The sequence below is a fragment of the Microcebus murinus genome, chromosome 4 (genome assembly GCF_040939455.1).
Source record: "Microcebus murinus isolate Inina chromosome 4, M.murinus_Inina_mat1.0, whole genome shotgun sequence".
NCBI lineage: Eukaryota > Metazoa > Chordata > Mammalia > Primates > Cheirogaleidae > Microcebus > Microcebus murinus.
In genome coordinates, this window is record NC_134107.1 from 86,137,192 (window position 1) to 86,157,436 (window position 20,245).

Sequence of the window (20,245 nt, forward strand, 5' to 3'; positions counted from 1 at the left end):
ACCCCCGGGACAAATGGTGCCCCTGCAGAGGGAAGATGATTTACATGTAGGAGAAGGAAGCTCGCGAACTTGATTCAGGTAAGCATCACATATTTGAGGAATCAGCAAGATATACAGGGTGAGATGCTTATAATAATTGTAAGTATAGGTTTGCATTTCAGCTCAAATGTTGGAGCTGGAGATTTAAATTTGAAAGGAATTGATTTTAGAGTTGATGGACTTTATATTTCAATTTATCAATTTTTTTAAAAGATGAATGGGTCACATCGGAAAAATAAACAGTAAAGGATGTTCCCTGATGAAAATCATTGAAAAAGTTCTCAGAATATATTTATCAAAATTCAAATTTTATAATCACTGTCACTTGTTTTCTCCTTGTCTCAATTCAAATGGCGTGGTCTTAATGCCACTATCTACAGTAGTAAATTAACCTTCTGAGATTTAAACAACCAGTTTACCGATTTTTTTTTTAAGAAGGTACGTTCTTCTCCAGCTGTCTCCCAGCTATATATAGGCTAAATCCTTTTCAATATGCACTGGGGGAAATTTTCAAAGTGATACATTTGACAGACAATCCTCATCTGGATTTTAATTAAGGCACTGCATAAAACACTATCTGGTAAGGAAGTAAAGGATCTGCACATGTCAGAAAGAAGAGGTGGAAATAGGAAACAGTCTACTAGTATAGGGGAGCTTTAGAACTTTATAACTTTACATCTGAGGATAGTGACTAGAAGGTTCTGACAAATTAAAAATGTTTTAAAAATTAAATTTACTTTTCAGAAAGTATGCCGTTAAAGCAAATGGAGAACAGCACAGTAAAAATCATTCTGGGTTCAAAATAAAAAAAAAAAAAGTTAAGCACAAAGGGATAAGATAAGGTAGTTATTAACTCAAAATAAAATATTCTAGAAGCACTATGTTCTGCTTTTATAGACAGGATAGAGGTGACAAAGCATGAAAGGTAGAAAAATGAACAGAAGCAGCAAAGTAATAGAAAATGGACAAATTAGGCAGAAAAGGAAAGAAGTGAAGCAGGAATTCTCTCCAATTACAAAGACTAAAGTGTTTAATTTAGAAGAAAAAGCCCTAGAGACCACATTTCTTTCCTGCAAATTTATGGTCCCTTACTTGTTCGAAATCAGCATCTTTACAAAAGGGATGGGAAGAGATGTTCTTTATGAGGGTGACTATATAATTTAAATTCCTTATCAGGGCATTTTTGTCTAGGACAAATGCTAAATCAGATAGGATACCAGAACTACTGGTATAATCAGGAGTATCCCAGGCAAACCAGAGGGAGGTGTGGTAGATTGGTTGCAAACATGGCCACAATTCCTCACCCCTCTCTATATCCCTATCTTTTACAAAACAACCTCACAGCTCCTCCTATCAGCAGGTAGACTCTATTCCTCACCCCTTGAGTCTGGTCTGGCCCTGTGATTAGTTTTGGCTAATGCAGTATGCCAGAAATGTGATGAGGTGCTAGTTCTGAGACTAAGCCTCAAGACACCTTGGACACCTGTGCTTTCTATCCTTGACTCTTGCCATCCCTATTAGAACAAGCCTACACTAGCCTGGCTAGAGGATCAAACACCACAGGGAGAGTTCAACCCCACCACCCACCTCCCTCAACAAATATCAGGGCTAATCACAGAAGCAGAACCACCCAGCCAACCTGACATTGACCATGAGAACCCAGCCAAGATCATTCTGCTAAGTTCAGCCTAATTTTCTCTAAAATCATGAGCAAAATAAATGGTTGGTGTTTCCAGCCGCCAAATTTGGGATTTGTTTGTAATACAGCGATGGCTAACAGATATGACTCATTCTGAGTGTGCCTACCACCTTAAAAATGCAGCAACATTGTTTTCTACTGGAGTGAATCAACCTAAGCCACTTGCACCCCGGGCAGGATTAAGAAACCCAAGGCTCTTCAACCAAAGCCCTGGAAGATATTATGCTTCTCTTTTTTCTCACCTCCAGAAACTTAGGAGTGCTCTACCCAAAATTAATTATTGGCTATGCTCATGCTTTCCCTAAGAAATTAAAATCTACTGCTCTGAAATCCAACACTAATATCTTTCATTTAAGAAGCATTTTATAGTTTATATACTTTACACTGAGGACTGAACTCTAATTTTTTTGCTAAAAACTCCTTCCTAAGGAGGCCAGCAGGGTTAGGCTGACAAACGGTAAATTCCCACTAAGCAGCTTTTATTAACCAAACGAAGCAGTGGTTTACTTCCTGACCTGATTCTGGTATGGCATTAACATCACCTAAAAGATAGGAAGCCCCTGTCTTAACTCAAGCATCCTAGCAGATGCCTATCATAAATTTAAAATATCTTAACTCAAGCATCCTAGCAGGCACCTATTGTAAATTTAAAATGTCCTCCTGTCTGGACCTCCCAGAGTGCTCATATCCTTATCTTAAAGTAAGCATATCCTTTCTGGTCTTCTAGATAAAGTCTAACTCTCTCAGCCAATTGCCAGCCAAAGAATCTTTAAACCCACCTATAACCTGTAAGCCCCCCCGCTTTGAGATGACCCACCTTTTTGGGCCAAACCAATGTGTGCCTCTCATGTATTGATTTGTGACTTTGCCTGTAACCCCTGTCTCTCTGAAAATGTATAAAACTGAACTGTAACCCAGCCACGGTGAGTCCGCTTGCCCAAGGCCTCTTGGCAGTGGCTCCGGGTCATGGTCCTCAAATTTGGCTCAGAATAAATCTCTTTAAAATTATTTTACGGAGTTTGGCTTTTTTCCGTTGACAACACATACCATTTTCTTTTAAGAAAAAAATGATGGCACTTAGGTAGAGTAGGTATCACTATGCCCATTTTATAAATGAGGAAATCAAGTTGAAGGGCAAGTTAAATGACTTTCACAAGTAGCATATGGCAAAGCTACAATATTTGTAACTACACCTACAAACTTCCTACTCCTTAGAGCTCTTCTACTAAAATCTTAGGTCACTATTGGTATAGAATTTTTTAGGTATGTAAGTTAATTAAATCAATGAGGCACTGTTTCCTTTCTTATAAAGATGGAGATAACATGACTTAGTTCAAGGGCTGTTTTGAGGAGCAAATAAAATAACATATGTAACACACATAGCTCAAGACCTAGTACAAATGTTAGGCCCCTGTCTTCACTGACAATGACAGGGGTCTCTCCCAAGCTAGATAATTTCTACCCGTAGAGTACCAAGCATCACCTGAAATGACAAATTTTCAGACAGTATAGGCAAGTTTATTTCTAAGGTAGAAGCATTTATTTCAGATGTAGAAAAATAACACTATTTTAGTCAGGGTAAGTACGCAGAAGTATATTTTTTTCCTTGCATACCCATACTCAATGTCAACATACAGTTTCAAGCCATTCTTAAATTAACAAGGAACAAATGCAGAATCAAGGTAGTATCTGTCAACAGAAGAGATGTATTAAAGCTACATATTAGCCCTGGAAATCAGAAAACAAAGTGATCCTGTGCAGTGATTCTCAACTTGAGTGTGCATCAGAATCACTCGGATCGTGGAAAAAGCACCTTCAGGGAACTGAAAAAAAACTAGGTTAAGCAAACCTTTGGGCTCAGAATAAATACCAGAGAGACTAAAGATACATACTTTGTTCCTCAGGGAGAGGAGATCAGCCATTTACTCATTATGTGACTTCTGAGCTTCAGATCCAGGAATAATAGATTCTATTCTCAAGAATTATCCTACAGAATCAGTCAGACAGCATGTGATCAGTGCTTCTTCCCCCACTCCATAACACATAGCTACTATCTTTGTTTCAACATCATAATTATTATTTGATACAGAGAACACTCTCCCCTACCCCCTACCCCCAAATAGCTGCTATTATTTATTTTAAAAGTCAAACAACTGCTCACTGGGTTCAACCTCATAGACTACTGGTACCATTTTTATACTGGTATCATTTTTACTAGCTTCAACCATTCACTAACATAAGATTTCAAGACATAGTTGAAATGACAATTTTTATATCCAAACTAAGACGATGATTCAAACAAAAGGAACTAAAGCTTCAAAATCTGTGTCCTGCTTCTAAAGCATCAATAGCTAGATGAATGACCCATTTTAGAAACTCTCTGATGTTCCCTGTATTGTTTTCTGAATCTCAGAAGGCTATTTATAGATGAAAAGATGGGAATAAAATATCTATAATCTCATCACTTCCTATATTCAATATACTACATAGTAACATTTAATAGTTAAAATTTTTGGCCATTTAAGTACCTACCTACCCACATAAATATCTGAGGTTTTAATATTCTAAAACTATAAAACACAGCTATAGAGGTGCAAAGTTAGACTAGGATCGGTTTCCTCAACTTCAGCACTAATGAGACATTTTGGGTTGGATAATGCTTTACTATGTGTGTGTGGGGGGGTGCCCTGTGCATCGAAGGATATTTAGCAGCATCCCCGGCCTTTACACACTAAATGATAGTAGCAACCTGTCCCCTAACCCCACCTTTGACAATGAAAAATGTCTCCCGACATTGTCAAATGTCTTCTGGAGGCCAAAATCACTCCTGGTTGAGAACCTCTGGGCTAGAATTTTATATAGGCGTAATTGTAAACCCTGGGTGCACAGACTATACAAGACTCTATGTAATATTACCAATATAAAGAGTCCAGCACAAGTTCCTGCTATACTGTTTATGCTAGGGCACAGAGTTTTTATGTCATATGCTACTTAAGCATACAGCTACCCACATATAACTTTTTCTTATTGAAAACACTGATATTAGACAAGAAAATAAAAACCACAGCTAAGCCAGCAACCATACTTATATCACCTGGTGTAAGAAAAACCTACAGTTTACAAATATTTGCCAAATGGGAGGCCTAGAAAAATCACTGCAAGTGTCCTTCCTTCTGAATTCGAAGTCTTTCTTTCTCTACTTGTAAGCGTTCCTTTTCAATCTGCAGCTTCTCAGATTCAAACTTCAAAAACTGCAGCCTATCTTTTTCCAGTTGCAAGCGTTCTCGCTCAAGTTTTAACTTCTCTGTTTCTATGTCCTGTGGTTGAAGCATGGACTTTTCTCCTTGACCAAGTTCGTTTTCTAAAGACGGTTTCTCTGAATTCACTATCTGTAACCTCAGCTTCTCTCTCTCAATCTGCAGCCGCTCCTTCTCCAGCTGAAGCCGCTCATGCTCCATGTCTAAATGCCGCAGCCTCTCCTTCTCAATCTGCAGCCGCTCCTTTTCTACCTGCAGTCTTTCAGCCTCAATATCCAGGCGTCGTTTTTCCAACTCTAGTTTCTGTTTCTCTATGTTGACAAGCAAATGGGGCTCATCGTAAGCAGATCTAGATGGTGTTGAGTTAAGAGTAAAAAACTCATCAATGTGGGGGAAATCAGGAAGTTCACTTTCCCTCCTGGAATCTGGTATGACTGATGACAACATTTCTTCCTCCTCCTCAATCTCAAACTAAGAGAAAAGAGAAAAGCATTTTTAGTATTTACTTCTACTTGGTCATTGCCAATTTATCTAAATATTTCTTCTTAAAAGATTTCTGTGTTGAGTATTCAAAACCATTTAATTTGAATTTTGAAAATCATCTACATTGAATTACCTGATGTTACCAATATACACAGTTGAAGTTATGTTTAGGTGGGAAGAAAGGTATTATTGATGTAAAGAGAAAACAAATGAACTTGTTATGTACTATCTTTAAGTGAACTTGAAAATCTGGGAACTTCTTAACCATTCCTGAACTATAAACTCCCACACCAGAATTGAAAAAGACAAAAAGAGGGTACATAGGCTTATACTTACTTCAGGACTCTGGGGATCCCTTTCTTCCTCTTCCACCTTGACTTCGGTTAAGGATCCACCTGCATCCCGGAAATCTGCCACATTTTGCCAGTCAAAATTTGCTTCATTTCGGAACCCTATCTTTTCATCTATCTCTTCAGTGAGAGAGTCATCTAAATCAGAGGAGGGAAGGGGAAATCCGGAACCAACTAACTTAATGTTGGCCTTCATCCTCTTCCTCTTCATAAGTGCTCTCCAGTCAAGGTACCTTCTTTTCACTTCCGTCCCCGTTCTCTGCTCTCCTTCTCCAACGGCATTCACACACTGTGCAATCTCCTCCCAAGCCATTCGTTTCATCACGTTAATTGTCGTGTTGAGCTGCTTGGAAAAAATGACTTCTTTCCTTTTCGTAATTTCTTTCAAAAGGGTCTGAGTCTCTTGAACGCTAAAATTGCTTTTCCTTTTTCTTTTCAGCTGCTTCATTTTTTTTAACTTAAATGCAGTTCTTATAGCAAGGGAAGATGTGAAAGGAATTTGAGGAATGCTGCAAAGCACAAAAACCAAGGACAATTCCTTGTTGACACTAGTTCAAATCACACTGAGTTTTCCGTTCATCTAGTAGCAGAGGCAGGCTGGAGAATTCCTAAAGGGGAAAAAAGTACAATCAATCTGCAACTTCTGTAACATACTTCAACCTAATAAGCTATATAATTTTAAAAAGTAAAAACCACCCTCTATATGGCTCAAAATTGTCTAGTTCTCTTGGCCAGCACCACCACAGTCCCAAGTTACCATCTTCTCTCACCCAGGTTGCTGCAACGGCTCCTCACCAGTTGCCAGTTCACTCTTGACCCATTTCCTACTTCTCCAGCTCCTTCTCCTACTAATTCACCCACCCTCTTTCTGTCAACCACACTAGCTTTCTTTCATTCATCTATTCCTGTCATGCTCTTTCCCTGTTCAGGGCCTTCATCCATACTGTACCCTCTACCTCAAAAATGGATTGCTCTTTTCTTAACTTATGTAATTCCTCCTCATCCTTCAGCTTGCAGACTAAGCATCTGTTTCTCAGTGAAGCTTTTCCTAACAAGTCAAATTACTGTAGCATAAAGTCTACAGTACTTTCCCTAGTCCAAATTTTATACTTGTACTGACACATAGCTCAGAGCCTCTCTCTCTCCCCTCCACTTTACTACAAGTTTCATGAAAGCAGAGATGTTTCCGCCCACCATCATTTTCCCAGAGCCTAGCAGTTTCTGGCACATGGCAGGCACACCATAAATAGACTTTGAATGAATGCATGAGTGGATTTGCCAAAATGATCATTAGTTTGAAATACTGAAAAGAAAAAATAAATGTAGACACTGTAGAATAATTTTAAAAGAAAAATGAAAGGCTGAGCTGCAAAATCAACAAAACCCAGAAACTAATTTGAGACAACGTAATCTGATTGAAGAAATGACAACTATCTCTATTTTACTACTTCACAAATTAAAACTTATTGTGAGGTTAAACCAATAAAGAAACTCTAAACTTGGAATAAAATTTTCTGAAACAATGAAAATACTATAGGGCTAAAACAAAAAGAGTAATATTAACAACAACAACAAAAAAACACAGGGATTTTTTTTCCCCAGCCACCCCACCTAATTAATCAGTAAAAGCAAAAGAAAACCAATTAAAACAAAAACGTATTTTTAATTCCTAAAACTTTTGAACACTAGCACACATTTCATGGTTTGCCATTGTAATTCTGTCCCTCAATGTTCACTTTCCCTCAAATCACTTAAATAAAAACCTCTAACACCCCCCTCCAAAACAAAAAAAACCAAAAAAACCCCAGGCTATTGGTGTATTTGTTTCTAATCAATGCTTTTAATTCTTTGCCTTTCTTTGGAGAATCTCTCAGTAGTACTTGGTACTTTTCTGGGCCACTTTAACTGTAGAGTTGAAGATCATAATATAGGCAAGTAACTACACTTGGAGATTCCATGAAATAAATTTACAAATATTCATGTGGCAATATTTTAATATAAATTCTGAATAGGAAAGATCCTCTTGTAAGCATTTCTTTATTTCTTTTGGATGCAAGACAGAATATTTCTCCAATTCCAGACAATTCTCAGGTTGTTGGATGATCCAAGAGTGTGTGTACCTGAAACTTGTTAGAAAGGTAAACTCTTCAGGCTACACCTCAGACCAATTGAATCAGAAACTCTAGGGCAGGCCAGGCGTAGTAGTGGCTCATGCCTGTAATCCTAGAACTTGGGAGGCCGAGGCAGCAGGATCGCTTGAGGTCAAGAGTTCGAAACCGGCCTGAGCAAGAGCAAGACCCCTGTCTCTACTAAAAGTAGAAAGAAATTAGCCAGACAACTAAAATAATATAGAGAAAAAAATTAGCCAGGCATGGTGGCACATGCCTGTATTCCCAGCTACTCAGGAGTCTGAGGCACAAGGATTGCTTAAACCTTTGAGTTTGTAGTTGCTGTGAGCTAGGCTGATGCCACAGCACTCTAGTCCAGGCAACAGAGTGAGACTCTGTCTCAAAAAAAAAAAAAAAAAAAAAAAACAGAAACTCTAGGGCTGGGACCTAACAATCTTTGTTACAATAAGCCTTCCAGATGATTCTAATGCAGCTAAAGTTTGAGAACCTCTGTGCTACACCCACACCAGTAAAACAGATGCTTCGCACACTTAAGTCTTTCACCCACCTTGATTTCAAGGCTAACATTTTATAAATGCATCTGACTGGTGGAATCTAAAATCCTCACTGCGGTGGCTCTGCTATCTAGCCTTTCCACTATGGGAAAGTATATTAGGAAGCTGAAACACATGTTGAGTAAATCAGGGACTCAATATTCTCCTAAAGGCATAAAATGAGGTCATCTTCCGAAAAGGTCCAAGTGCCTTGCATAGCGTATCACATAGTGCTTTTCAACTGAGGGGAAAAGTGGGAGAGAGGTCTCTTTTACTTGGAAGAGATTTTACAAATATGTAACGGAAACAAGGACTCAAAAGAATTAAGAGTTACCTACCCAGACCACGCTGTCTGACTTCAAATTCACTCACTCACTCACAGCTGACTTTACAAAATGAGAATATGGAACGAGATTGCTATGGTCCCTTCCAGCTCTATCATTGTATGACCATAAACTTTTCCTGTCAATAGGAAGAAAAAATACCAAATATCTATTAAGTTCCAGGTCTTGTCATTGAAGCCCCTCCACAGCATTTTATGGGAGAAGCCAGCCTTTCTATTCATAAAACAAGATCCAGAGAGGTTAATTTGCACACAACATAGCTAAATGATAAGACTTATATCCAGTTGTCTTCATGTCTCATCTACTTTGACTTTATTAGCAGCTTGTGATAGCTAAATGTTAGAAACATGTTGCTAAGTTTTGAGACGCAATTCAGTAAAAGATTTTCAAAAGGAGTAGATTCTTATGTATGTTGACAGTTCAGATAAAATTCTGTATATATAGGCAGAAAACGTCCTCATAACTCAAACATAACTTCAACCAGTTATGTTTCTTCTATCACCTATTAAAGTAAATTTTAAATGGACACAAGGTATGAAGAATCCCTGAGCAGACAAAGCCTGTTAGGCCCCAAAAGTGACCTTATTGACCTTGCTTGATTTGCAAACATAAGCAAAACTTAATTTGGTCTTATTTTGTATAAATGTCTATATTAAAAAAAAAAATGAAACTTAAGGCTAGCCAATCAGAAGCCAACAACCAACTTACATAACTAGAGACTTTCCAGCAGGACAGATCAAATAAGGCAACCTTGAAACTGTAACCAACCAAATATTTGATTTGCTTTACTTTCACATCAACCCTGTACAAGCCTTCCCCTTCTATTCCCTCTGTAGAGACCCCCAATCTACTTCTGGTTTGGAGTTGCCTAATAGATGAATCACTGTTTGCACAAATAAACTCTAAAATTTTATTGTGCCTCAGTTTACCTTTCAACTATGGTTTCTTCTCAAATATTTTAATGTCTGCCAATTTAAAATTTTTGTTAGTGTGAGAAATATTTCTTTAGTAATTCACAATAAAAATAGTATCTTCTACTGAAGCAAAAATATAGGAATTAAGCAAGGCTAAATTTAATCAGAAACTTGTCAGAAAAGACAAAAAGTCTTTTCTATCACTGTTTGAACCTTTTCTCTTTTGGACTGAAAAGTGGATGCTAATTCCTTATTTTTAAACTATAATAACAAAGCATCCATTGCAGTAAACTTTTAAGCATTTTCCTTTCCAAGCTCCCAGTAATCTTTGTTCAGCTGACTTTGTATATATCTAATAACAACACTAAAAATATGCCCAGCATGACATCTTGTTGTTTCTAATCACTCATGTGGAACAACCATCTCCTGAACTGCCACTTGCTGCTGAAATGGAGGTCAGAGAGAACTAGAAATCCCAAACAGCGGAAAATAAATTCTCAAATCACTGTCATTTTCACACACTCACAAATAAGGGCAAAAAATGCAAAAATAAAAAAAAAAGATTGCAGGCAAATTATTTCTAAAGTACACTAGTAGACTTTCAAAATTTCTCAAGAGATATTTAATGATAAAATTCAAATCCACTAAATTGGAACAGGTAATCAGTGGCAACACTCTTGATATTGTCCTAGGGATATACTGCCCTAATAAATGTAAGCCTTTTGCCACTAGAATATAAGCAAAGGCATTTCACAAATTAAAATATCATCAAAGCAGGCAGTGTGTGTAGTGGTTATGAGCAGGTTCTGGAATCAGACTGCGTGGGTTAAATTCTGGCTCTGCCACTTCCTAGTCCTGTGGCCTTACTTAACCTCCCAATGTGCAATTTCATTTGTAAAATGATGATAACATTGTTTCACAGAGATACTACAGGATTAAAAGATCTACTAAAATGCAAAGAACAGTTCCTGGCACAAACTAAGCATTATTAAGTGTTTGTTATTATTACCTCCAAGGCAAAATCTTTAAATAATTTTGACAAAAGGAAACAGAAAGGTCACAAAATTAGAACTGTTCCAGTTCTTGAGTTGAGTGGTAGGCCCACAGGTCTTTATTATTAAGCTTCATAACATACAAGCTACATTAGGGGTGTGTTGAAGCCTGACTGGGAGAGCTCTCCAGAGTCAATTGTGCACATCTTTTTCCACTTTACAGTCAGAGCAATGTCCTGGTGGGAGCTAAAAAATTGGCCAAGATGGCAGTACTATACTACAGAACTGACAAATGCTACAAATCAGGATTTTTTTTTTTTTTTTTAGTTCTAGTAAACCATCAAGAAGCCAGTTTATTAGACTACTACAGCTATACTATTGTATTGCTGCATATATCAAATATAACCTAATAAATAAAATTAAGAAAATGGAATATTTCAGCATCTGTTCCCAAGTCAGTTTGGTGAACATTCTAGAATGCTTATAATTTTAGAGGATCAAATTTAATTAGCATTCTGGCCTAACATTCCTAGATAATTCAATTATCCAATAGAGTGGGCAAATATTCAGCTTTCCTCTATAGGAAGACTGAAAATATTCATAAGGTACCACGTTCATAAGCCACAATAAAAAGAACTGATTCAAAATAATTTATATATCACTGAACCAGCCCCAATATGCTGCTTCTTAGTACTTTATGTTGCAGGATGCCTGAAGGAATTACTAAAGTCAAAACTTGACTTTTTCCTTCTTTTACCATCTGTTGCACCTCTGAGGATCTTGGAGATGATAGTCCACCTGCTACAAAGACAGTATCTTCAATATATGGCATTATGCCTAACAAATAGGTAAAAATTAAACTTAAAATAAAGTGTTCAGGTGATGGAAAAAAAGATAAAAAGAGAAATAAAAAATAAATCAAGGCAGGTAAGCCAGTAAAACTGAAATTTCCATAGGCACACAAAGTACATATGCTTATAAGAAAAAGGCAGCCCAAGTCAATATAGGCTAGAAGCAGTTTATGAGAATAAGTAAAGACATCAGATAAACTACCCACCTTATAACTACAACAGAGAATGTAACAGTTAACAGATTATACAAAACTCTGAAGAAAAAAGGTTCAGCAAACACAGGCTATTTCTACTTAAGCAGTACTGACCAATGATAAGCAAATTATCAAAGACATTTTGAAAAAACAGAATTGGCAGATTAGATGTCCTTAAAAATAGGACAGAGTCAAAGTTACGACAAATTCCCTATCAGATTAAATGCCTACAGTGTGATAAGGATGAATTTTGTTTACAAAAGATGCAGAATGTTTCATATATTTACACAGCCTTTTGAACCATTTAAAAACCACTATCGTATTCTTAAAGTAAAAAGTATGTTAAAAATACAAATATTCACCAACAAGGGACTGGATAAATAAACTATACCAGGTCACATAATGGAATATATGCCATTTATATATCATACTAGAGTATGGCTGTATCTCAGCACATCATCCCTGTATAAATGCTATAGTTAATCCAAGCCAACAAAATTGGGAAAGGAAATATGCATGTCTATGTGTGCATATGTATTCACAGATCAACTTAGGAACACTGACAAGTCACAGAACATGCTACGTTCTACAACAGGCTCATTAACTCTATCTACCACCAATCACTAGCTCTAAGGATCATGTGTATAATCATTTCCGTTTCAGCCATGTGGCTGTTTGTTAGCATATAGCACATTTGTTTTATTTTACTTTGAGGTGGTAACATTATATTAAAAATCTACTTTTGAGGGATTTTTATTATAGAAAACTACATTTTTTTAAAGTCCCCATAAATCCACAACTCACAAATCTGTTTTTTTAAAAAAGAATATACATGTTTATAAAACCTAAATAAAAGTACAAAATGAAGTGGAATGCTACCGCCAACATAATATTAACAATTTCTTAGAAATTCTTTCCAGAAAAATCATGTATGTTTATATTAGCATATAAGTATTTATGGACACATATTACATATATTACATGAATACATACCAATTCCACTCACATAAGTTAATGGAACTTAAGTTAAAAAGCACTGACTGTTGAAAATATAAAGAGATAAAATTATAAAAAAATGAAAGAATTAAAAACAGAAAATGACATGAAGACAAATGATTCTAATGGACAAATGAGACAAAGCTGGGATCATGAATATAAAAACTTACCAGCCTCTACAATGAAAAAGAAGAAATAAGAAAAATTATTAAATTGAAAAAAATGGTGAAGCTATTGCTAGAGTAGTGTCTCTCAAACTGTACCATGTATACGAATCACTTGAGGATCTTGTCAAAATGCAGATTAAAATTCAGTAGGTGTGGGGTAGGACCAGGATTCTGCATTTCTGACAAACTCCCAAATGATATTAATGCTGCTGGTCCTTGGATCACACCTTGAGTAGCAGCAAACTAGACTAGAACAGCACTGTCCAACAGAAATCTGTGATCCACATACGTTAATTTAAAATTTCCTATGGTCACAGTAAAATAAAAACAAAACAAAGGTGAAATTAATTTTAACATATTTTATTTGACTTTATATACTGTATATTCAATATATTATCACTTTATTATGCAATCAACGTAAAATCAATGGTAGATTTTCATTCTTGTTTTTTCCACTAAGTTTAAAATACAATGTATATTTTAATATTATAGCGCATCTCATTTTGTATTAGACACATTTCAAGAATTTAATAGCAATGTGCCTAGTAGCTAAGATATCAGACCATGCAAGTTTACAGCACATGAGGATTTTTAAAAATCACCTATGGAGCTTTGAAAAAATAGTTATAACCAGTCCTTATCTTTGAACAATTAAAACAACCTTTGGAATAGGGCTAGGCAATGGGAGTTTAAAAGCTCTTCAAGTGATCCTCATTTGCAGCCAGGATTAAGAAGCACCCTGCTAGAGAGTCAAGTGTTACTTGCACAAATATGTACAAAAGACAAAGTGGAGTACAAATGCTATAGCTAACAAATTCCTTTCAGAGATCATTAAAGGCTTTATCTGCCACAAAAGTCTTAAAATGTAGACAAAGCTGGTTTATTTTTGGAAAAATATGCCCAATAGGATGTTATGCCAGATACAAGAAGAATATGCCTAGTTGTAAGGACCAACTCACACCTCTATTTGTTGAAAATACATCAAAGGAATACAAGCTAAGTCAATTTAGACTTAAGAAGAAATGGCCTGCTCACTTGAGAACCAAACTTTCTTCTAAGTAGAATGTCTTTATACACCTACCCATATCATCATTTGAAAGAATTAAGACTGAATTAGGAGTATAAATCAGAAACACTCATTAATAAATTGAGTAATTAAAACACATTGCTTCATTCAACAAATATGTACTGTTTAAAATTTTTCAAAAGCTTTCCATTGCAATTAAGAGGTAGGTTTACTCTTTGCTTTCTGTTCCTATTATAAACCCTATCTGAAGCCCTACCTTTATACCTTCATACTTACCTTTTCCAGTCTTATTCGTCACCTTCCTACTTTCCCAAACCACTTTCCCCACCCACCCTCTCCAACAAACATGTGCATACATGCAGGTGCATAAACACAGCAGCAGTAATTCTAAAATTCTGCTAAATTCTAGATCAGCACTGTTCAATAGAAATATGAGAGCCCTATGAATAATTTTAAGTCCTCTAGTAGCCACATTAAAAAAAAAGAAACTGGTAAAAATGAGTATTTTACTTAACCCCATATATCCAAAATGTTATCACTTCGATATCAATATTTATTGAGATACTTTACATTCTTTTTTCATAGTAAGTCTTCAAAATCCAGTGGGTATTTTACAGTTTACATTTTTACATCTCAATTTGGACTACCCGCACTTCAAGTACTCAAGAGTAACATGTGGCTATTGGCTACTGGACTGGACGGCACAGCTGTAACTGTCACTATCCCTGCCCTCGTACTATCACACAGGTATTTCTCTAGTCCATCTTCCCAAGTCCTGTGGCATCTGTCCTTTGTCAAGCCAATGTCTACTCATCCTTAGACACTCAGTTTAAACATCTCCTGCTTCAGGACATCTTCGCTGTTCGCATTCATCTAAGTCCGATGTCCTTGCTATATTCTTCCACTATCAGGCTGTTCAATAATTGCTTATTTTACGTTAGGAGCAATAAGGGATGAAAGATGAATATATTATTCCTGCTATCAAATAATCTACAACCTAGTAAAACCTGTAAAACCCAGATGCATAAAAAAATTCACATGAAAAAACTGTAATGGAGTCTGTAAACTAAATGCTGTGAAATACAGACTACCTAGGTTTGTATGCCAGTTCCACCACTTACTAGTTCTGTAATCTCAAGCAAATTACTTAACCTCTTAAACTTGTTTCTTCATCTAGAAATGGTAATAATATTAGACTAATAATATTGTGAGGATTAAAAGAGATAATCCAATTAAGAAGCTTAGGATGCCTAAGATACACTAAGCCCACAAATGTCTGCTATTATCCAGTATCTAGTACAATACCTGGATATAGTAGACAAGTATTTCTTTACTGGATGAACAATGTAAACATATGAAAAGTTCAACAAAGAAATCCTAACAAAATAGCCTGGATGTTCAGGAGAAGCAGAAATATTTGACAAGATCAAGGAGGTTTTTGAGAAGGAATTAGTATTTGATCTGGGTCTTATAAAACAAATAAACTAATGAGGGGCAGAAATAACGGGGAGAAGTATCAGGAATTAAACCTAGAAAAGAAGGTTGGGGTCAAATGTTACAAATCATTAATGCTGGCTAAGTAAGACCATATTCTTTGCTAAAAAATTTACTGAAAGGGACAAATATATCTGAGAAAGTTTATATATTTTTGAAGTTCAAACAGATTACCTTTTATAATGGAGGCATTGTTACTATAATAATATATAAGCTATAAAATATAACAAAATATAACTATATAATAAAACAATTACTTAAGTTGTCAAAAGCAGATATCCAGATATGAAGTGTTTATGCAGATATCTGCCATCAGATGCTGCTGCTCTTAGAATCTGAGATTGATTTAGTAATTGGATAGTTGTAAATTTATTGGTACATGGCATAAATAGCAGCCCTTTTTAACCTACCATCCGAGTCAATACATTTTTAAAATTTGGCAGCAGTTGCTGCTATTTGCATGGCCTATTTTTCCCCAACAATTCCTAACTCCATACCTGTAACTTACGAAGTGGCTTTCCTTTGTCCCTAACTGATCTATGCTAAGCTGACGAACTATTTCATTGGTAAAATGGACTTTAACACATTTTTAACTTTAGTGAAATTGATATCGAGATGCACCTTAGATTTCCAGTCTTGGCTTAACTTTGTGAAAACTTTCGACTACTATTTGGATGTTTTCTGATAAAGTGCAAGAAAGTGTAGCATCGATGCATCTTGAGTTGTTGAAATTTGGTAGCTATGCTTACAGGGATAAAAGCCATTTCCAGAACTGTTTGCCTTTCTGTTCCCTCCTTTATATTTTGGAACCCATGTAGCAGAGGCTTGAGTTTTCTGCCATCCATTCCCCAATAATTTCCTCAAAAAATTCCTGTTAATCTCCTACTATGTGTCAGACACTATTTTTGCTGCTGGGGGCACAACACCTAATAAATGTGAAAAGATGCCATTTTAGATACCAAATGTTATCTGTTTTATACTGGTTGTACTTCCTGTCTTTACAGGAAGGAATTCAAGAGTTGCAACCTCTCAAAACTTATAGACCTTTCTGTGTGCCAAATTACACAGAAGAGCCATTTTCCTGAAATCTCATCTCACAATCATTCTTTACTGGTGGGAAATAGGAATGATATGTAGCTCACTTAAGTAGTCCCGGTGAAGATGATGTACCGCCAATGGTATATTATAACCGGGTAACTTTTTACAAGAACTAACACTAGAATGAAGTTCCTAGAGATACTTTATGGTAAGACAAGTAAGAGGTCTGAGAAAAAGCAGACGGTGAATCCCGGGTCAAAAAAATTCGACGGTAAATTTCATTAAGTAGTTCAAGAAGAAAAGCATCACAAATTCACAAACTTCCCTCAACCCCCATCCACATCTTTTCGTTAGTGTGGCTTTCCCCTCCCCTATAGTCTTATGAGATTCACGTCCCTGCCGAATAGGATGCTCTTCTCTAAAACTTGTAGTAGGTAAACAACTAAAGTTTACTTAAGGGTCGCCTGTTATCAAAGTACCTTTCACCTCCTCCCCGCTGTCTCCTCACGGATCATCCAGAAGTAGCCCCTGGGAAGAATCAAGGAAGACTGGAGGCCACCCTGGAGCAGGGGCGCGCACCTGACTCAACTACAACGATGCCGCTGCACCTGGTAGGAGCCTAATAGGACTCGGGACAACCGGGAAGATTTCTCTCTGTAAATATTAAATGAAAGTCCTGACTGAGAGCCCAGAAACTTCTGCAGCCTTGTTTCAGCGGCTTGGGCCCACACCAGCTCCCCCGGTCAGGCGACAGCTGTGCGTGGTACTTCCCCCGAGCGTGTAGTCCCGCTACGCTGCAAAGCCAGGGCCACAGCCCTCAGCGGTAGGGCGGCCGCCTACCGCTGACCCCTCCGGGACCCTCCCCGCTGAGAGGGCACCCACCGTTCTCGGAACCACGGCTTCCCGGGCTGCCTCCTCCGGCTCAGAACCACGCACCTGCGACCCCAACGGCACCTCTGGAAGACCGCCCCTAAGGGGCTAGAAAAAAATATGCTTCGTTGATCCCCCGCCCACCAACTTTGCCCGCCCATCTCCAGCCACCCATTGGGTAATTTGGCTGCCGCTCATTTTCTGCGGCTCATCCATTGGCCTAAAGGGTATTGCCATTCTGGCTGATAGCCCGCCCCAGGCCTGGGCTCACAATGGGAATCGAGTCCCAAACCGGTTCCGGGTTAGTGCCCTGGAGTTCCGCCCCCTCGTGCTTCGCCTCCCGCTCTGCGCCCAGTCTTTGGCGCGAGGCTCTGTCAGTCAAGTGGGCTCTAGGAAAGGATTGGCTCCTAGCGATAGGCTTGCTGCGCTGTTCTGACTGATTGGGGCACTGGCCGCGACGTCTCCAAACTCTACTCTTGTCCTTGACCTTCACCTGTTAAAAGGCCAGAGAACAAGTGGGAGCTCCCTCCGATTTCCTAAGCCATCATCACCTTGAGTAGAACCTCAACCAGCTGCGACCTACCGTACTTTGTTCTCAGCCATTCCTCTGAGACTTCCCTTGCCAACTTTATGGCTAAATCTGGGAGCCACTTCTCAGACCTTATACTTCTCAAAAACCATTTGACTTGACTATTTCTTCACTGCTATCCCTGATATGTGCTTCTGGTTTTCCTCCCTGTCAGTTCTCTTTATCCCTTTTTGCAGTTGCCTCTTTTCTCTGCCATCTCAAGTTCAAGTGTTACTAATAGGCTTATCTTTCCACTGCCTTCAGGCCTCTACTGACTCTCACCTGAATTACTTCTGCAGCCTCCTAACTGGTCTCCCAGCATCATTCTGTAGCCAAAATATGCTGGTTAAAGTTCTTTAGTGGAATCTCACCGCTCTTAATGATACAGTACAAACTCCTTACCAAATCGTGAAAGATAAGACCCTTGCTTTTCCCTCAGGCTTCATCCCTCTACATTACCCACCATCCTTTTTCCTTACCCCAATCCCTTTTCTTCCTTGAGTTCTGGGACTCTACAGTGGCCGGGAGACTCAGTTTGTACTGCTGTTTTTCCTCCCAGAAAGATTTCTCCCTGCCTCTTCTCTGCTATGCCCAGGATTCATTTTAGAAATTACTTTCTGAAGGAAGTCGTCCATTCTGTCCATTCACCCATCCTACCTTCACCTCCAAGTTTTCCTTCAATGTAGGTTTACCAGATAAAAGACAGGTAGGTTTACCAGATAAATTTGAAGTTCAGATAAACAACAAATAAATTTTAGTATAAATATACTCAATGCAATATTTGGCATCTCATTTTTTTAAAAAGTAAAAATTTTTATTTGCTACATCTGACAACCCTACCCCAATGAAATCTCATCACAGGCTCTCCTGTGACCGCCGTTATCACATATTTTATGTGGGTGGGGTTTTTCTTGTTCACTGTAGTAATTTCTTTGCCTACCACAGTGACTAGAAGATAATAGGCACTAAAAAAAAAAAAAAAGATTTGGTAAATAAATGACGGATTATTCTGGATGAATGGTGATTCCTTGCTGGAGAATTTTGGAGGAACTCTCTTCCATAAAACAAGTGCTTATGAAATATGTTCTTTAAAATGTAATGATCAGCTTAACCTGACAAATTTTTACTTGTGACTTTGCCAAAGTAGAACAAAAGAAACTTTGTTGTTGAAAAAATACAAGAACTTGTATCTTATTTTGGATTTGTTTATGGTGAATGTATTTTGGATAAGGGAGGTGAGGAAGTTAGAGAATTAGCCATGCACACTATGACCACAAACTTTCTTTTGGTCCCCATTCAGAATCTGTCTACCACTTGAATCAATTTATTTTACTTCAGTAACAAGGACAAGGTATAGAATGAGTCAGTAAGTATTAAGAAATTTCTGCTTTCATACTACGAATTCTGAACTTCCTCCAGTTAACTTTAGTCTCTTTGCTGACTGCAGGATCTTTTCCAAATACCCTCAGTATTTCTTCTCAGCTACATCTTATCTGAGTAGATGTGGACCAACAATGAAGAGATTGAAAGTAATACATAATGTATAATATTGGTACTCTTTTACCAACCTGATAGTCTGTTCACTGATTTGATTTTTGTTAATAATAATTTTAGGCTAGAGATTGGACCTAAAGGTACTTACACACTTATTCTAGAACTGTACTGTTAACTGTCGTAGCCAGATAAGTCCTTAACATGTGGCTAGAACAACTGAATAACTGAATTTTAAATGTATTTAATTTTAATTTAAAAATTGATATTTGATTTAGTTACTAGATAACTTATAAGTAAGTTTAGAAAACTTGGGGTATGTGAATATACTTTTTCAACTGTAAGTTTTTTGAAATATACAGATCAAATATTTCTGATAAAGAAATAGTGTCTGAATTGAGAAGTGCTATGCATATAAAATATACACAGATTTCTAGATTTAGTATGAAAAAGTAGAATTCCCATTGATTATTTTTGTGTTGATTATAAAATAAGTTGAAATTATAATGTTTTGCATAATTGGCTTAAGAAAATAATATTAAAATTAATTTTCTTTATTTTAAATTTTTTTCAGTTTCATTGAGGTATAATTGACAAATAAAAATTGTCTGTATTCAAGGTTTACACCATGAAGATGTGATATATGTACATATTGTGAAATAATAAACACAATCAAATTGATTAACATCACCACACATAGTTACCATTTTGTATCTGGAGGGGGGGTGAGGACAGTTATTAAATAAGATATACCCTTTTAGCAAATTTCAAGTAAGCAATACACTTATTAACTATCTATAATCATCATG

General features: G+C 37.1%; 1 protein-coding gene across 2 annotated transcripts; it reads right to left on the reverse strand.

Moving 5' to 3' along the window:
* Positions 1-3,082: 3,082 nt before the first annotated feature.
* On the reverse strand, positions 3,083-17,507 carry MSANTD4 (Myb/SANT DNA binding domain containing 4 with coiled-coils). Of its 2 annotated transcripts, none has more exons than XM_012748757.2 (3): positions 17,390-17,507; positions 5,815-6,436; positions 3,083-5,466 (listed from the first exon to the last, which is right to left on the reverse strand). In XM_012748757.2, the coding sequence occupies exons 2-3, from the start codon at positions 6,274-6,276 to the stop codon at positions 4,891-4,893; spliced, it is 1,038 nt and encodes a 345-aa protein (XP_012604211.1). In that variant the 5' UTR covers positions 6,277-6,436; positions 17,390-17,507; the 3' UTR covers positions 3,083-4,890. The 2 variants fall into 2 exon arrangements, with proteins under 2 accessions (XP_012604211.1, XP_075858590.1); XM_076002475.1 differs by lacking the exon at positions 17,390-17,507 and adding an exon at positions 8,829-12,774.
* Between the last annotated feature and the right edge of the window lie 2,738 nt (positions 17,508-20,245).

What these genes read in the sequence shown, in the direction of transcription:
- MSANTD4 (XM_012748757.2), bottom strand. Translation starts at nt 6,276, where the DNA reads ATGAAGCAGCTGAAAAGAAAAAGGAAAAGCAATTTTAGCGTTCAAGAG. An exon ending in GGGATCCCCAGAGTCCTGAA is followed by an intron (nt 5,467 to 5,814) that starts GTAAGTATAAGC and finishes CTTTTCTCTTAG; the next exon opens with TTTGAGATTGAGGAGGAGGA.